This window comes from Gossypium arboreum, chromosome 11 (genome assembly GCF_025698485.1).
Source record: "Gossypium arboreum isolate Shixiya-1 chromosome 11, ASM2569848v2, whole genome shotgun sequence".
NCBI lineage: Eukaryota > Viridiplantae > Streptophyta > Magnoliopsida > Malvales > Malvaceae > Gossypium > Gossypium arboreum.
In genome coordinates this window covers 24541257-24557857 of record NC_069080.1, presented here as the reverse complement: position 1 = coordinate 24557857, position 16601 = coordinate 24541257, and the positions used below count along the sequence as shown (strand labels likewise).

Sequence of the window (16601 nt, the reverse complement as noted above, 5' to 3'; positions counted from 1 at the left end):
CACAAAAAGAAGGATCTGCTTATATTTTTCGTATAACCAGGTGTCATCAACCTGCACAAGCGGCTTGTAGTAGGGAAAGACCCACATGCATAGATCGAATGTCCAAGATATTAGGTGGAAAATTCTTCTTCTCGATTGTAGTTGGTAGTCTGAGCTCTAATAAGGTCGTGTCTGCAACTCACCGATTGTCCTTAGCACATACTCCTGCATAACGACTATCCACATTTGGAGTTCATTGTATGACACATCTCAATCTCAGTACAATAGCTCTATGGCCATTTGTTTAATTATTTATACTTTCGAGTATGACACTCGATACTAAAATCGTTCTTGCATTTCGGGAATTAATACCGATATAGGAATGGTCGACATGTCCTTCACCATTGACATGATGCAGTTGTACATAGTTTTCGCATCAAGTTTGAAATAATCTTGCGTCATAAGTGCAGAAGTGCATGTATGAGGCCTAAAAATTTTCCAGATCTCTCACATTTGCGATCTCTAAATAAATGCTACTCGTACTCGCCAATTGCACCATTTTGTCGACCTCCAACACTTCCCAATATATAATGTTGGTTTAAACACAACGACTTTGTAGTCAATTGACACATTCATACTATATCGCTTAATGAAAAATACATAGTTTTCCTTGGTCGTGAATTTTTTGCCCACGAACAACTCCTTTCATTTGAAAGCTGTGGCCAATAGGTGAGCAAGTAGTATATCGAAGGTACTCAGGAAACTCGGATGCATACACCGTATCGGGATTTACATTTGACATGTGGGCCCTAGGATCATTGCGTATAATAATGCCTTGAATCGAGTTCTTGACTGAAGACACGTAAACATTTTTATCATTATTCGCACATTCGTTATTGATATCATCCTGGACATCATCTAGATCAGGTTCACTATAATCTTCAACTTCGTGATCAAAACAACTATTATTATCATATTCATCTTCACCATCTATATCAGTCTCAATCAGCACCAGATATATTTGTAAATGGAGGCCTAGGTTAAGGTTCTCAGATGCAGGTGGAGAATTAAGATCGATGTCAAACCTGTGTATAGATGATTGCCTATTGACAGACACTCTCGGAACCTCCGTATACGGATCTTGAACTACATATTCTTCATTTAATTGAGTAAAATCTTCAATTGGCTCTACATTAGCTAACTCAGCAAACTGAATCGATTCAATGTTGACACTTCCAATCTAGCAATAAAGTGCGACCATTATCTCCACGTCTTCATCGTATATAAGTTCCATCTTAGTATATTTGATGTGATTTGATGAAATTGGGAATTTGTAGAATAGTTTCGACATCCTCCTTCCATAACGTGTAATAGTTTTTGCATTGATCCTTTCTTTTATATCATCAACAGGCACATTTCTATTAAATCTTATTGCTATTTGTTGGCGAGATTAAAGAATACAACCAATTGTTGCTCTTAAAATTACTCCATTGAAGTAAACACATACGAATAATTGATTATCCATCTTCAATACTAAAACTATAAAAATAATTAAATTTCTCAATAATTATTTGAAAAATAAGATTTTACTATAAAAATTATAATAAAATAAATTTAAGTACTAACCTTATGAATTTTTCATTCTTTTCTTCCTTATTTTCTCCTCTTTTCCAATTTTTTTCTTTTCTTCTTATCAATTAACTGCTAAGTTGTTTAAGAAAAAATGAAATTTTGATGTTTAAATAGGGGTCTAGTGTCATCTGACAATGCTCCTCCCCCAAACGATACCTCCTGACAGCATCTCTCTACCTAGGTGCCACTTGACAACTCTTCTCCATTCCCTTCCAACCCGTATTTTACCTCTCCACCCATGGTTACTATTCAAAATATACCATTTTGGTAATTAATTTGATTGAGATACCATTTCAATTATTAATTTTATTTTTTGTATTATTGGGATAAAAAATGCGTAAAGACTAGATCCATATTTGAACTTTTTTTTTGATAGAATGATTGGGTATTTTATTGAAGAAAGAAGAAAAACAATTAGAGGCCCAACAGACCATTGGATCTAGACCTATTACATCAAAAACGAAACAAATTCGGTCTCACTATAATGTTAATAGTGAATACCTTCTAACCGGCAATTAAAGTTTAACTAAATGGAAAAGCAAAGCAATAAATGAAAAGGAAGAAAAAGGAACCTAAATAATTACCCCAGATAGTTCTTACAGCTGGATACCGTTAATTCTCTTGATTTGTCTTTTCAAAATCCAATCCGTTCTGACGATAACAATTTCCAAAGGATAAAACTTTACTTGCCATCTTCTTTTGAAATCATTTCCCTCAAACTCTCCTTCAGTCTGGATTTCTTGGCCATCTTCTCTCCGAAGCGAAGCTATGTCGATTCAGCTCTTCTCCCATCAGGTAAGAGGTTTCTCCGCTATCAAGAGCGTCTTTTGCTAGTCTATGTGCTTGCGAGTTCACTGCTCTGTGTATATGTTGAAAGATGATCTCTTGAAAACAAGATTTCTTATTCTGAATGTCTCTGATAATGGCTCCAATCACTGATTTATCTGTTAAAATCGTTTGACATTTTTTTATTATTGTTTTGGAGTCTCCCATAAGTTTAATCGATTGAACTCCCAGTGAAATCCTTAATTTTGTGCCTTCCAAACATGCATATGCTTCTGTTGCAAATGGGGAGGAAACATTGTTGTGAATGATTGTCTTTAAGACCAGTAGTTCCCCCCTCAGATCCCGACACACTAGGCCTGTTGTTGACTTAAATTACAATAACAAAATTAAATATTTGAACTAATTTAAATTTTATTCAAATAAGATTTTAATTAGTTTATCGCATTTTTTCAATCTATTTTTTTCTAATTTTTTAATCCAATTAATGCAATTTAAATTATTTATTTTTGATTTAATGGATTGAAGCAAATGACAAGTATGGTTGAAGGAGGGCATGTGGCATGTTTGAAAACAGAGAAAATGACATGAATCAAAAGTAAAAGGCAAGAAAGGGGGAGTTGGAGGGTTAGTTGGTGAAAGTAATCGAGAGAAGGGGAAAGGCAAAGGAAAAAGCAGAGGCCATCACCCCCTTGACCTTAGTTTTAAACGCCACGTGGTAAATGATTTTCAGTTATTATTAAAAAGAACCAAATAAATTTAATATTTAAAGTATAAAAATATTTTAAAATTATTAAATTTTAATTGCAATATTATTATAAATGAAAATTGTATTTATAAAACCATAAAAACTTAAAACAAAAATTAAATTTGTTAAATAGTAAATAATAGTATTTAAACAATATTTTATGTTAACTCTATTTTATTTTAATATTATTTAATTCATTTTAATAATACAAAAATTCCGTCACTTTTATTTTATAGGGTCAATTGGGAATTATATTTTAGTTTTCTATGTTTTATTTTAATCTTTATGTCACTATAATAAATTTTTAACCATACATTAATTTAATATTGATTTTTTGTTTGATGTGATCTGAAAAAATTAAGTTTTAATTAAAATAAAAAAAATCATTTTTCTATAGTTTTAACATTTAGCAACTACAGTGGTGACATTTGGCATCATGTAATCTTTGTTAAATAATTAATAATATGAGTCTAACGTGTTTTATGTTAACAGAAAAAGAAAACAGAGGGCAGCTTTAATGGCTCTTAATTAGGCAATTTGTTTAACTGTTCATGATCGTTATAATTAACAGTTAATTACTCGTTACTCTTGAGAAAATTATTCTTTACTAACTTTGTTTAATATTAGATTTGATTTTAATTAAATTAATTATGTTATTTTATCTTAATTTAATTAACCATCAAACGTTAATTACTTTTGTTGTATTTATTTTGATTTTTAATTTTATTTTAATCAAGTAATTACAAAAGTTAAAATCTTTCTATAGTTTTATGCTTAATAAAATGTAAAAATATTTGTCCAGGAAATTATTATTTTTTCAATATCAACAAACTAACTTTAAAATATATTTCTTTAAATTGGAATATGTATTTGATTTGATATATTTTACTTCATGTTATTTATTTCATATATAATATATATAGTCAAATATTTTTAATAAATTTATTAATGTTAATTAAGTACCCAACAATTTTAATGATTTTTCCCATATAATTTCAAGTCTCCTATAGCTTACAAATACTATTTAAGGCCAATAAATGAACAATCAGCTACCATTCCTTTAAAATAGCAAAATAAGGAACAATTCGTAACCAGTATGCAGTTCCTCCATATTTTCTTGCTCATTGGGAAACATCGCGATGACTACCATATTTGAACATCGATTGTATTTTGTCTTCTATTTCAAATTCTATTATTAGTTATTCTATGTTAGAGTCTTCTTAATTAATTCGTTCATCATTTAACATACGATGTTAATGCAAAAATAATGAATATTGTTGTTGATATAGTGCACAACAAGATAAAAGAGTATTGAAGAAAGGAGAATAGTTGTTGTGGAGGTTGGTTCACTCAGTTGAGACAGAGAGTCGGAGGTTATGGATAGTGGTGATAAAGAGAATGTAAAGGCTGAGAGCTGAAAGTGTGTTGACAGGGTGCAGGCTTAATATTCTCGAAGTGTTGATTTTTTCTTCATCGTTCTTGGGGTATTTATAAGCAGGGGTCTCGTGTAATATGGTGTTAACGTGTTGGACGAGGATATTTGTGACAAGATAAATCTTATCATTCATTTTGACTCTGATGAAATAAAGTAGTTGTGCCCATGATATTTGGTAACCAAACAACTTCATGTTCCCAATGAAAATTAGACCATCCGTTGTTCGAGTAGTCATCTCGAAAGGATGAGTTCACCGGTGGCCTCTTGGCTTGCTGGAGGTAGGTTTATTGTTCAGGCCTTTTCTAGGCTTGCCATGTGTCCAAACACAGATGGGGGTATAATAATATCCCCTTCCAGAATCGAGAGAAGGGTTATAAAGTGGCTTTCTTCGACACACTTTGATATGATAACTTTCTCTTTTCCATGTTATTTCGAATAGTGGCTTTATTTTATAGTGAAACGTTATATCCAAACGATACGTGATAATGATGAACAACAGTCTTTTAGAACAGGTGGTAAGTTGCTATTGGGTGTCATTTTTTCTTCAAAACGATATGTTTTGAGAGATAGGTCTATATATTCTCTAGGTTTTTTCTTCGAAATTATTTTGCCTCCATTTTCTTTTAGCGATTTACTAGTCATTGTTTGTTTTTTGGAACGATTTATGCATTTTTGAAGTTCTTTCGCTTCAGTTCGCTTTATCATTTTTGTTCTCTGTAGCTATCAGAGTTATTTTCACCATTCTACTAAAAATTTGTTACAAATGGCTAGGGGAGATGAACAATCTAGCATAACGTGGCCTTCTTCGAAACACTTTGATCTGATAACTTTCTCTTTTCTAAGGAATTATTCAGTTGTGACGTTCATAGTATGACATACCTAAATCCTAAGTGGATGGTGAACTATGTATACGTGACTCGTACACTTTGATGTAAGCAAAAGCCTGAGTTCAAATAGATAAGGAACCGAAAACTAGTGCGTTAAGTGTACAACAGTGAAATTTATAGCCCAAAACATAGGTAAATAATATTCTTTTATTGACATTACATGATTGATGAAAAGTAAATGTGGTCACGAGTCGTCCATCTTTGTGATAGATGACTTGATCACTAATTGATAGTGATTGACTTTTCATGAAGGAAGATGTAATGGTTACCATGAGATAAAATATGATCATACTAGGAATAGTTATTATCTGAAAGAGATCAAGAATATTCTATGAAGGTAACACACTAATGACAAAGTCATTGAACGAGCACTAAGTAGTTGCTTTCGTAATGGTATGTCGTTGGGAAGAGCTCAATCACGATAATCTAGTGGAATGACTTCATGACTAAATAAGTTTATAATTAATAAGTAAAAAGTCAAAACTTAATTATAAATCATTTGAGCCTCAACTTCATATTTCCAATCAATCCCTTCGATAGCTCGTTGAAACTAGAAATGAATTAAGTATTTGAATAGAAATGAATTGAATGAATAGAAAAAGAGAAATGGGATGTCGCCAACGATTCATTGGAGTAGTTGTAGATAAATTCATCTGATTTTCCCTCTTTTTACCTCTTGCATCAGCTTTGCCTTGAAAGCCTTGAGTTGTTTTTCTATGGAGATGTTGTTCTTACCTTAGGAGTGTTGGGATGTCGCTGGGAGGTCGGCATTGTGCCTGTGAAGACCTTCCAAATTGTTGCGCTCGTTACCCCCTTGGAGCATAGATTGAGCTTCCTCCTCCTAATGCTCTAGGTTTTCTTACCTCGGGACCTTTCGTGCGGCTCTCAACTCTATAATAAGCTGCTCATTTTGAGCACTCCTTTTGTCAAGGATATGTTGTTGCTCATTGAAGGGACATTCTTGATAAGAGAATTGCTCTTCTAGACGTCACAGTTTCTTTTGAGTCTCTAAGTCATGAGGCTGAGGAACTGATGCTTATTGGTGAGAACCCTAGTCTAGTAGGATGGGAGTTGTGATTGGATGAGAAGGTACGATTGTGAGATAGGTTACAATTTCTTACAAGTAGTGGGCTATATGGTCGAAAGGTCCAGGAGGAATCACATTAGGCTATAACTGATGCATTGTAATTGCTAGGGAGTCAAGGTGACTAGTGGAGCTACTCCTGCTGGTGAATCAAGAGTGGTAGAGTTGGAGGCTAGAGAATCTTCTAGAGCCTTTGCCAGTTGTTCCAAAGTGAGAAGAAGGATGCTTACATATTGCAATTGAGCTCTAGCGAAAATGGAGGAAGAAAAAAAGGTTTGTGTACAGATCAAGCCAGTAGAAATACCTGAAATAGGTGGGATGACGGTGTTGAGTGGAACAAAAGAGTTGACTTGGTCAGTTAGGTTTTTGGTCTAGTTGGTTTAGTTAGTTGAGGTGCCACTTTAGGATTGAGAAGTCATGTAATCTACACTCATCGCACCAATTGTTGATATTACTGAGGCGAGAAGAACAGTTATTAATATAATATTTATATTTTAAAAATAATTTCAGAATATAATTTATTCTGATATCAATTATATATTATTATGTTTTAATTTTAAAGGTATATTATTAATAATAGGTTACAAAATTTTAAAAAAATATATATAATTTAATTAATACATACAAAATTAAGAAAACTCGTTAATGAATAAAAAACTATTAATAACTAATACTTTCTTTTACTAAAATTTTATATAAAGTTGAAGTTAAAGTTAGTATCTTAATAACACATCTTAAGAACTATTTTTTTGGAATTTTTTTTAAAAGTATCCAATACCAGTTGCAAATATTCAATCACATTTGCGTACAACAACAATAAAGGATAGTAATGAATTTCATCATATTTGCATTTGGGTTTGCAATGGAAGGAGTCAACAATAAAAAATAAAAAAAGAAGAAGAAGAAAGCCATGGTAGCTTAGCAATTGCTCTGCCTGCCTTTTGGTTAATATTTAAAGCCAGAAAGCCACCTTTCACTTCTACTTTAGGTTGGTAACCAATCCATATCATAGACTGGGATGCGGTCAATTATATGAAAATTTATTTAAGTCGCACGCAATCCTTTTATATAATAATTATTTGATAAGAAACTATCGTCATGTTTTTAATTATTATTATCATTTTAAGTGTGGAATTTTTCAAAGGGAAGGTTCCAAGATGGAGCTGCAAAGCAAAAGCGGCTCGAGTTACGACCTTACCAAGTTGATTGAGAGATGACTTGCAAATTCTATCCAACTATTTCCTATCTACCCTAGTTGTGGACTGTTTGAATATTCAATTCAGTGGTTGCCCCATGATATCATATCATACGCTGATCAACACTGATTCATGGTTTTATTTTCCTGCAAAACTGTGACGATACTGTCTCTGTCTTGGACTCGGTGTTCTAAAATTCGACAATGATCAACAGTTCCCTATCCTTTGCTAAATCTGTCTGCCATATGTGCCTTAAGACAACAACAAGATAGACATCTAAGCCATATATGCCATATGCATGTGTATGGAGACAACTCCGAAGAAAGCCGGAAGAGAAATATGGAGATGGCAAGTTCGCAAGGGAACACAACTGCCAGAATCGGTATTTCTGATATCTTTACTAGTTGATTCTGGGGTAGAATAATTATGGATTCCGGCAGAAACAGGTGGAGGTGTGGAGACGGCATAAGATTCTACTTCAGATGTATTAGTTTCCTCAACGTCGTAGCCTGCATGAAAGCCATTGAATTTCGTAAGCAAACAAGGTCTAACTTACTAAAGCATAGAGGCAAAGCATCACTTACAATCATACTTCGTCCAGCCCAATACAAATCTTTCTCGGTCAAATATCACTCGGTAACCAGTCATAAGGTTTTCTGTTTAGCGAAAGAACAGCCCAATAAGCAAAGATATAAAATATTGGAACTTAGTGACATCATCTACGGTGTACAGGGAAGAGCATTAATGAACCTCATGAAATACATTGCTAATTCACCTATCTTCATACAGTCGAGCAATAAAGGAACAACTGAGGCTTGCCTTTTAATCAGTTCCAACTTAATAACCTAGCAGAAGCACTCGATTAATCACATGCTATATGCAAGACTTACGTCCAATAATATTCAGTTCCGTACTCCTGATGACAGCCAAGCAGTATACAAGTTTACTCTGCAAATCATTAGAGATCAATGTGTTTAACACGATTTTCACTCCCTATGTACGAAATGAAAGAAGTCCAGGAGAAGGATCCTACCTGAGTAGAAATGACAATGATCGGGTCATAGACTGGAAAGTCACTTCCACCTTTCATTTTTAAACTCATACTGGGTATTAAAGTAGCATTTGCCTCCGGGCTGCATGATGCAAAGAGAAAAAGATAAGATGTGCAGAATTCAAGTTCAACCCCTAATGAAGAAAGACAGTGTATGAACAAGACTAAAGAATGTACCTCATGTCATAACAGTACTCAAAAGGGATCCTTGAATCAGTTGGGCGGCGCCTATCTTGTGCCTGAGAATGGAACTGTAGGAAAGCGTAAGTTACTAAAGTTGGGACATCAAGTTTTGTTGGTTTTTAAACATGCAAAATACGTACATTCTCTGCAAGGTTTGAATAAGTTGGGTCAACCAAGTATGTGAACGAAGTCCCAGAATCAAAAAGAGCTGTAATATCACCAACAATTATAGCTGTCCCCACCCGAATTTGAGTTATGGTAACGTTATAGGTTGGACTGCAGCATAAATCATGACTAGATGTTAAAGAATAACATAAAATGTTCCATCAGCATCATTAATACATCAATCTAAATTCACTATTTATCAAGCATCAAGTAAATAAGAAAATTACCACTTACTGCGGTGGGTTAAGATTAAAAGGAGTCTCTTCCTGGTCAGGGCTACCTTTGTCTCCAAAACTGATCCTTCCAATTCCATCGTGTCCAAAACACATGGAGAAAGAATTAGCTGTCAAACCTTCCTGTGATAAAATGCTCGGAACTGCTATCTTCTCCATGCCAAGCCCAAATAAACCGTTGGGAGCTGCAACATCCAGGAATGAGCCGCTTTGTACCTGCCCACAGCTGCACAATTCATATTGCATTTTCATCTGAACCTAGAAAAGCGTTCGGGAAACAAATATTGGCCTACATAGTGCCTTTCAGCAAAAGGGAAGGATGGCAGAATAAGGCATACAAAATGGTTAAGCTGCATACTACAAGAGCTTACCCGAATGTGACATATGCCTCAACCAATTCTGGATGACCATCTTCAGTTGTTAGGTGAAGAACATCCTCCAGTAGAACCCCAGAAGTAGAAGTTTGAGCTGACATGTAAGAGACTATGTATGGACAACTACTGAACGTGCCGAGACATTGGTTACGGTGTGCACACAAGCTACTGTTGCAGGTGACTCTTTTGCTGGTGGATGATCCTTTAGGGTCGTATATGCTAAGCTCAAAATCCTGCCAGCCTCCAAAGGAGATGCATAGTTTAATATAAATTCAAAGGACAACCAGTGTAAGAACTGATCTCCACACTAGCTGGTTAACTGCAAGCCCCAGCAGTACTTTTCCCATTGACTCAATGTAGTTAAATTACAGCATCCTTATGTGGTTAAATGTTCTACTATACCAACAAGCTGTAGGTTGAGCCGTTGAGGTGGTAGCGGCCTTGCCCTCGTAAGGGTGAAAGCATAAGTTCAAACCTTGAGAAGCGCACTTGTTGAGAGGGACCTCGAGTCCAATGTGGCTTGGGATACCCTGCCCTTTACACACACACAAAAGAAAATTGTTCTACTATACTTCTTTGGACTACATATTTGGATTTGACTTCTAGAATGAACAGAAAAGGATCTGAGAGCAAAATTTTGCTATAAACTGTGAAATTCAAAACAAGAGCTGCATTTGAGGGGACAAGTTGGGGTATAGTCTTAGCGTTTTCAAATGCATCAGGAACATGAAGAAAACATAGAAAATCAGAATATAAAGGGAGAAAAAAACGAAAAGAAGAAAACATACAGAAGCATAAGTAGTTCCTTCAGTTGGAGCACATTTGGTACAATCACATGGCACCCAAAAAAGATCACTCCCTGTATCAAGTGCCACCATGAACTTCACCCCGGGAGTCCCCAATTGCACTGTTGTATAATGTAAACTGCACCCAAGAAAACCCCAAGCAAGATTATAAAAGAATAAACAATGCCCTAAATCTAAAACTTCCAAGAAAATACAAAAAAAGAGGGGGCATAAAGATCGTTACAATCCCAAAGAGCTGATGCGGAAAGTGGAGTTGCCATCAGAGAAAGAAAGGGTTGCATTGATGTCAGAGAGTTTGCGGCCGCGGAGGAGGCGGTCCCGGTGAGCTAGAACGGCGTAGTACTCAAAAGAACCTTTTGCAGGCCAATGAGAGAGTTTCCCAGTGGAGTTGGACCAGTTCTTGACGGGTTCAGAGAAAAGGTGGTGCATCTTGAAAGTGAAGATGCGGCCATCGCAGAGCTTAGTGCTTAAGACCCACAAGAAAAATATAGTCTTTGTGAAAGATGACATTTTTCTTTTAATCATTGTATCAGGAGAATTCAAGTGGATTGTCCACAAAGATTTGCATTTGGAACAAACAAAAATGGATATTAAAAAAGAAGGAAGTAGAGATTGGGTTTGGATCTTGGGTTGCTTTTAGTTTTTAAAAGAGAAAAATCATTACTTATTTTTGGTAGTATTTGGATTTATGTTGAGAGGATTTGAAGATGTGGGGCCTAACTTTCATTTATTGTATGACAGTTAAGGAAGTTGAACTGGCGGTGGCAGTTATATTCAATGCAATAATTTCTTCTTTTAAGTATGGATTTGCATGAGCATTCATAGGCAGAACTTTGAACTTCATTGAAGGAAATCCAACTTGAAAACAATTAAGAAACCCTTTTTGTTTTTTTATGTACAAGAGACACCCCAGTCCATTTCAACTCATAATATTTACAACAGAAAATAATAATAAAAAGACATAGTGGTACTAAAATGTTAAGCTACCAAAAAAATCCCAGAAAAAGAGTAGTTTCTGCTGGTGCAGTGGACAAATTTGACATGAATGGTCTCAAACAGGAGAGGCGGAGGTGATGCCAAATTTATCTGAAAGCTTGGTTCTGGTGAAAGGTGAAAGAAGCTCCATCTGGTGAATGAAGTTGACGTCATGAACCAGAGGGTTGCCTGTTCTGCCTGGAGGTGACCCTGCATAGCAAGATGGGGAATACCCCGTGCATGCCGATTCTCTTCCATCATTTGTCTAAGATCATGTGATACTATTAGTAATCTATGAAACATATATGTGTATATATATTTATATTTTGATGAATGAAAATCCTTACCGTCTCAGCAATTATGTTCAGAACTCCACTTCTCCCATCAGTGTTGAGTTCGCTGATGATGATTTACATGAGAGGCCAAATTAGCCAATGTAATGTAAATTAAATAAAACATGGCAATGAAATTGAAACCAACCTGTGTTTGGTACATCTGAGGGGCTTGAGAAACTCGGGAACGACGGGTCCGACACGGCGAGGTTTGGGGCAAAGGGGCTGCTCGTAACCACCGAAGCCGAACTTGGTCGTCTCCGAACCTGAATCAAGAAGGTTGCTTTTAACTGGTAAATGCTGCATGGTTCTCTCTTCGGCCTTCCTCTCCAAAGAAAGAAACGAAATTCAAAGTCACAAGCAAAGACTCAGTAACTTACTTGTGACTACTGTTTTTTTTCTCTCTCCTTTATTATTATTGTTAATCTTCTCTCATTCGAATTCAAATGGCAATAAATAAATTTTTTTTAAAAAAAGACCCTTTAATTTAAAGACAAGGCAGCCAAAGAAAGAGAAAGAGAAAGAGAAAGAGAAAGAGAAGGAGAGAGATTAGTGATGAGTGAAGGAAGGCAAGGTGTGCAATGGATTCTAGAGTGAAGGAGAGGTTCCATTTGCTTGGCCAAGAGTGGATATGTTATAGGACAGGTCTGAACGACTCTTGACAGTTGACATAGTTGCCATTCATCTCCTAGTTTTCCTCTGTTTCTAATTTTTGCCTACAAATAATTACGTCCATGTTTTTCCTCACTTGGAACTTTTCTTTCTCCCTACCATTTCAGGTATTTATAATAAATGGTTGCATTATTTTCTCACTTATTTTCTCACTATCTCGTACTCATCTACCCTATCACTTTCTCTTTACCTTTTAATAGAACAAATGACACCTCATCTAAAACCAAATTCGCATGAAAATCATGAATCCTCTACTCACGTTTACAGCATGGTTTTATTGGATTTGGATACTTTAGGCCTTGTTTTCCGCTTCAAATCTCTCTATTACTGCCAAATATCGTGATATATTCACTTTTATGTATATATACAAAACAAAGGAAAATTATCCAGTTAGGCTGACATGCCATTGCCTAGATTAGAAGATAAAAAAGGATGCAAATTACAGTTTTATTTATTACAACATCAACAGAGCAAAGAGATATTCATAAATGCTATATGGGTTTTGCAATTTGATAACCAAACTATAATAAATGGATATGAAACGTTTTGACTTGAACTAAGATCATAGTGCCATTTTCCTTGTTCTGATTGGACTTGAATCAGTCATGCATTTCATGTAAATTTGCATGACGCCGTGAAATACATCCTTGAAAACACACGAGCCAGGTATGAATACAAAGCAGGTCATTACAGTAATGATCAAAAATCAACCCACGTGTTAAAAAGGGTGAAAAGAAATGGGCAATATGATACCCACATGCACCTAAAAGGATTTCACTAGAAAGCCATTGAGGTACGCTACACAAATCATTGAATTAATTAATTAGTGGGGAACCGTAAATGACTTGATAATCATAAACTATATGTATCCCAATCGAATCTAGGTTGTGAGAAAACCTCATAATCAATCGGTCCATCAATAATGCTGTCTATATTTTGCATGCCTTCCAAAAGGGCTGGTTGAAAACTATCACTATCAGAAGGTAACAGTTTGTAAATTACTAGCAACCCAAGAGTAAATATGGCTTGCAGCTTTGTGGAGTCTCCTTTGACTGAAAAGAACAAAAGCATCGAGATGAGGAACAAGTCGAGGCAGAACCGCATGATACTCAACACAGTATCCATCAGCCTTCCATCATTGCCAGCAGGAAATCCCCGGACTCTATACACAAACAGAAAGTTGTACTTATCAACCACATACCTATATCCAAAATAAACTGCACCCACTGGCACCACGAGTGGTGCAAATGAAGAATATATCAAGGTCAGGGCAAATATTGTCAAATTAAATGCATAATACTGCGCAAAGTCAAATTTCTGCTTGGGTATAGGCGAGGTCCGGCTGCTGATAGGATAGACGGAAAGATCCTGTCCCGGAATGTCAATGTCACCCATCCTAGGAGAGTCAAATAAACTTTCGGGCATCAGCGGTCTCCGCAAATTATTCAGGTTCTGATTTTCCAATGGGTACTCTTCAGTATTTTCTGGGACCAACTGGAGCATATCATTCTTCCGAAACTTCTGAAGCTTGTTCTTTATCCAAGGAACTGGAGCCAGCAGATCATATGATATTCCCAAGAATGTACTTGTGATTAGAAATGCAAGAGAAGAAAGGCAAGATCTTGAAAGGAATGAAGCACTCATGTATTGCTCAATTCTCTTGCAGTCTTCTCCATCCAGATAGCATCGACCCATCCGAAGGATTGCACTCTCTAATGATGACTCAACAAGAGCCCTCAATAGGATCAAATTGACAAGGAAGAAGCAAACCATCTTTAGCAATGCTGCTCTCTGCTCACTGGATACAGTGAGATGCCGTTCAAACTTGGAAAGATAAGAAAGAGCAGAAGGGACCACTATGTACATGCTAACAAATATAATTACATTGGGCAAAAATTGAAAGACTAGGGATGCCAGCCAGCTTGAACTTTGCACCCAAGCCAACCACGACTGTGCATTATCAATTGCTTCTGCATTAATAATCCGAGCAGCACTCTGCACAGCAGTGATTACTGCAAGAGGAGAACTGAAGAACAAAAGCATTAACAACAAACACGAGTTTACAAACACTCTTCGCAGCTTCAGCGACAATTTTGTTGATCCCAAATGGTTCCAGTAAATATCAGTGGCCAAAGGGGCTCGTTCAACTTTCCATTGGTTCCTCTGCAACTTTAACTCCATGACAGAAAAGAATTTCCCAAACCGCCTCTTTTTCTCATTCTGGAAATCTTGAACTGCCTTATTCGCTGTATATACATCCTTAAACATCACAAAAGCAACCCCAGCACCTGGTGCATGCCCTTCCTTATAAGCCGCTAATTCAGTCTCTAACTCAGCTCTCAATTCTTGCAGCTTTCTTAATTTTTCTTCATCTGTAAACCCAAATGTACCCGTAATCTGATCAAAAACTCGTTGTATTTTCCTCCCCAACCAACGAATCCAACCCAGAAACCCTTCACTTCCATTCACATCTTCACTTTCTTCCGGCAGAAGACGTGAATCGATCTTTGCTATCAACCAGGTAATTTCATCCCTAACCTTAACTAGTTCAGTGGCTAAATCATCCAAAGAACATAAATCCATAGGCATGATAACCCTGTATACTTTCCCCGGATATTTATACTGAAAATACTCGAGCACAACACCTTTGTCAACCCCTAAATTCTTAGGCAAACCCTGAACCATAATCGTAAAAATTGCAGTTGAATTCGAGTTGGGGTCACTTAAATTTCCATTCCCATCTCTAAACCTAGTAATTTTTAATCTTTCTTCAACAGCAGACATTCCATAATGGAAAATAAGAACAACGAAAACCACGAAAAGAAAATGCACCCAAAGTAACCCTGAACCTTTACTGATATGACTTACAGTGGTTTTCGAGAACTGATCGTCTAATAAAGCAGTGCCGCCGTAGAGATTAACGGGGAGCAAGACGGAAACAGCCACAAAGGCGACTGACAAGAGAATCGCGAAGCTGCCGCCTTCGATTAAGAGGAATTGGGCGGCGTCAGCTCCGCAGTGGCGGGCAATCTCACGGCCGGTGGCGTGCCAGACGGCAAGGAGCTTAGCGAACAGAGCGGATGGCCCCGGAATAAGGCGATGGTCGCTGCGGAGCTTGAGGAAGATAAAGATGAGGACGCAACAGAGGAGGCCGATGGTTGAAATGTTGAGGAGATACTGGATGTTGCCATACCACGCGCCGTCGTTCGCGAAATCTTCATCGGATGAGGGGGACGGCGGCGGAGGAAGCGTCTCGCTCATTGGAGATTCCTCGGATAGAAGGGGAAAAAAATTAGGGATTTCGTAATTGGATTTTGGGGTTTCGATTCATGGGGGTGTGGGAAGGGGGAAATAATAGGAAGGTGAGATTCTTGTCGTTTTTGTGTGCGTGTTTTTTCTTTTTTTAATCTAAAATCTAACTAATAATGTGCGTCATTTTGGTTTTTATTTGTCGGAAACGGAATGCACTACTTAAGGATTTTCCTAAAAACTATAAAGTATTTGCAATTATACCCTTTTCCAAATACTGTATCTTGCAATTATATCCTTATAATTCTAAATGGCAACCTGTTGGGCTTACTTTGCTAGGCCTATTTTCGGATCCATTGATAAGGCATTTCAATGTCGTCAAAATGGGCCCATTGGGAATGCTTTGGGTCCTTTACAATTATTATTAGATATCGAAATAATCCTTTATAATTAAACAATAATTTATATTAGGATTATTTTAAAATTTTAATTTTTAGACATCAATAAAATAATGATACCTCGAGATATAAAATTATTATTATATACTTATACATATTTAATATATTCTCTAATCCAATCTATTTAACATATTTCTTTAGTTAAAACATTTAAAAATTAGTAATCTAAATTATAAAAAATTTGAAAAACAAATCATTAGTAGCCTTTGTTTTTATTTTAAATTTCTTGATCCATTTTATTAAATTTTTTGTCCCATCATATAAAAATCTAATTAGTAGTCTTTTGTTTTTTAGCCTTTGTTTTAGTTTTTTCAAAAATAATAATCAAAGCTTTGATAGGTTGGGACAATTAATTTATA

The 16601-nt window shown here is 36.0% G+C and overlaps 3 protein-coding genes across 3 annotated transcripts; all 3 read right to left on the bottom strand.

Annotated features, from left to right (window-relative positions):
- Window positions 1–7649: 7649 nt before the first annotated feature.
- On the bottom strand, window positions 7650–11211 carry LOC108472805 (aspartyl protease family protein 1). Its single transcript, XM_017774360.2, has 10 exons — window positions 10780–11211; window positions 10539–10674; window positions 9748–9983; window positions 9378–9602; window positions 9119–9254; window positions 8973–9046; window positions 8778–8877; window positions 8635–8692; window positions 8329–8400; window positions 7650–8253 (listed from the first exon to the last, which is right to left on the bottom strand). The coding sequence occupies exons 1-10, from the start codon at window positions 11079–11081 to the stop codon at window positions 8021–8023; spliced, it is 1572 nt and encodes a 523-aa protein (XP_017629849.2). The 5' UTR covers window positions 11082–11211; the 3' UTR covers window positions 7650–8020.
- Window positions 11212–11382: 171 nt separating this feature from the next.
- LOC108474001 (uncharacterized) lies at window positions 11383–12982 on the bottom strand. Its single transcript, XM_017775852.2, has 3 exons — window positions 12012–12982; window positions 11879–11930; window positions 11383–11796 (listed from the first exon to the last, which is right to left on the bottom strand). The coding sequence occupies exons 1-3, from the start codon at window positions 12167–12169 to the stop codon at window positions 11608–11610; spliced, it is 399 nt and encodes a 132-aa protein (XP_017631341.1). The 5' UTR covers window positions 12170–12982; the 3' UTR covers window positions 11383–11607.
- Window positions 12983–13079: 97 nt separating this feature from the next.
- Window positions 13080–15994, bottom strand: LOC108474000 (CSC1-like protein At4g35870). Its single transcript, XM_017775850.2, has one exon. It carries the CDS (start codon window positions 15794–15796, stop codon window positions 13388–13390), a length of 2409 nt encoding a protein of 802 aa, XP_017631339.1. The 5' UTR covers window positions 15797–15994; the 3' UTR covers window positions 13080–13387.
- Window positions 15995–16601: the final 607 nt, after the last annotated feature.

What these genes read in the sequence shown, in the direction of transcription:
- LOC108472805 (XM_017774360.2), bottom strand. Translation starts at nt 11,081, where the DNA reads ATGATTAAAAGAAAAATGTCATCTTTCACAAAGACTATATTTTTCTTG. An exon ending in GAGGCATATGTCACATTCGG is followed by an intron (nt 9,603 to 9,747) that starts GTAAGCTCTTGT and finishes TGAATTGTGCAG; the next exon opens with CTGTGGGCAGGTACAAAGCG. An exon ending in ATTCAAACCTTGCAGAGAAT is followed by an intron (nt 9,047 to 9,118) that starts GTACGTATTTTG and finishes GCTTTCCTACAG; the next exon opens with TTCCATTCTCAGGCACAAGA.
- LOC108474001 (XM_017775852.2), bottom strand. Translation starts at nt 12,169, where the DNA reads ATGCAGCATTTACCAGTTAAAAGCAACCTTCTTGATTCAGGTTCGGAG. An exon ending in CTCAGATGTACCAAACACAG is followed by an intron (nt 11,931 to 12,011) that starts GTTGGTTTCAAT and finishes AATCATCATCAG; the next exon opens with CGAACTCAACACTGATGGGA. An exon ending in TGAACATAATTGCTGAGACG is followed by an intron (nt 11,797 to 11,878) that starts GTAAGGATTTTC and finishes ACATGATCTTAG; the next exon opens with ACAAATGATGGAAGAGAATC.
- LOC108474000 (XM_017775850.2), bottom strand. Translation starts at nt 15,796, where the DNA reads ATGAGCGAGACGCTTCCTCCGCCGCCGTCCCCCTCATCCGATGAAGAT.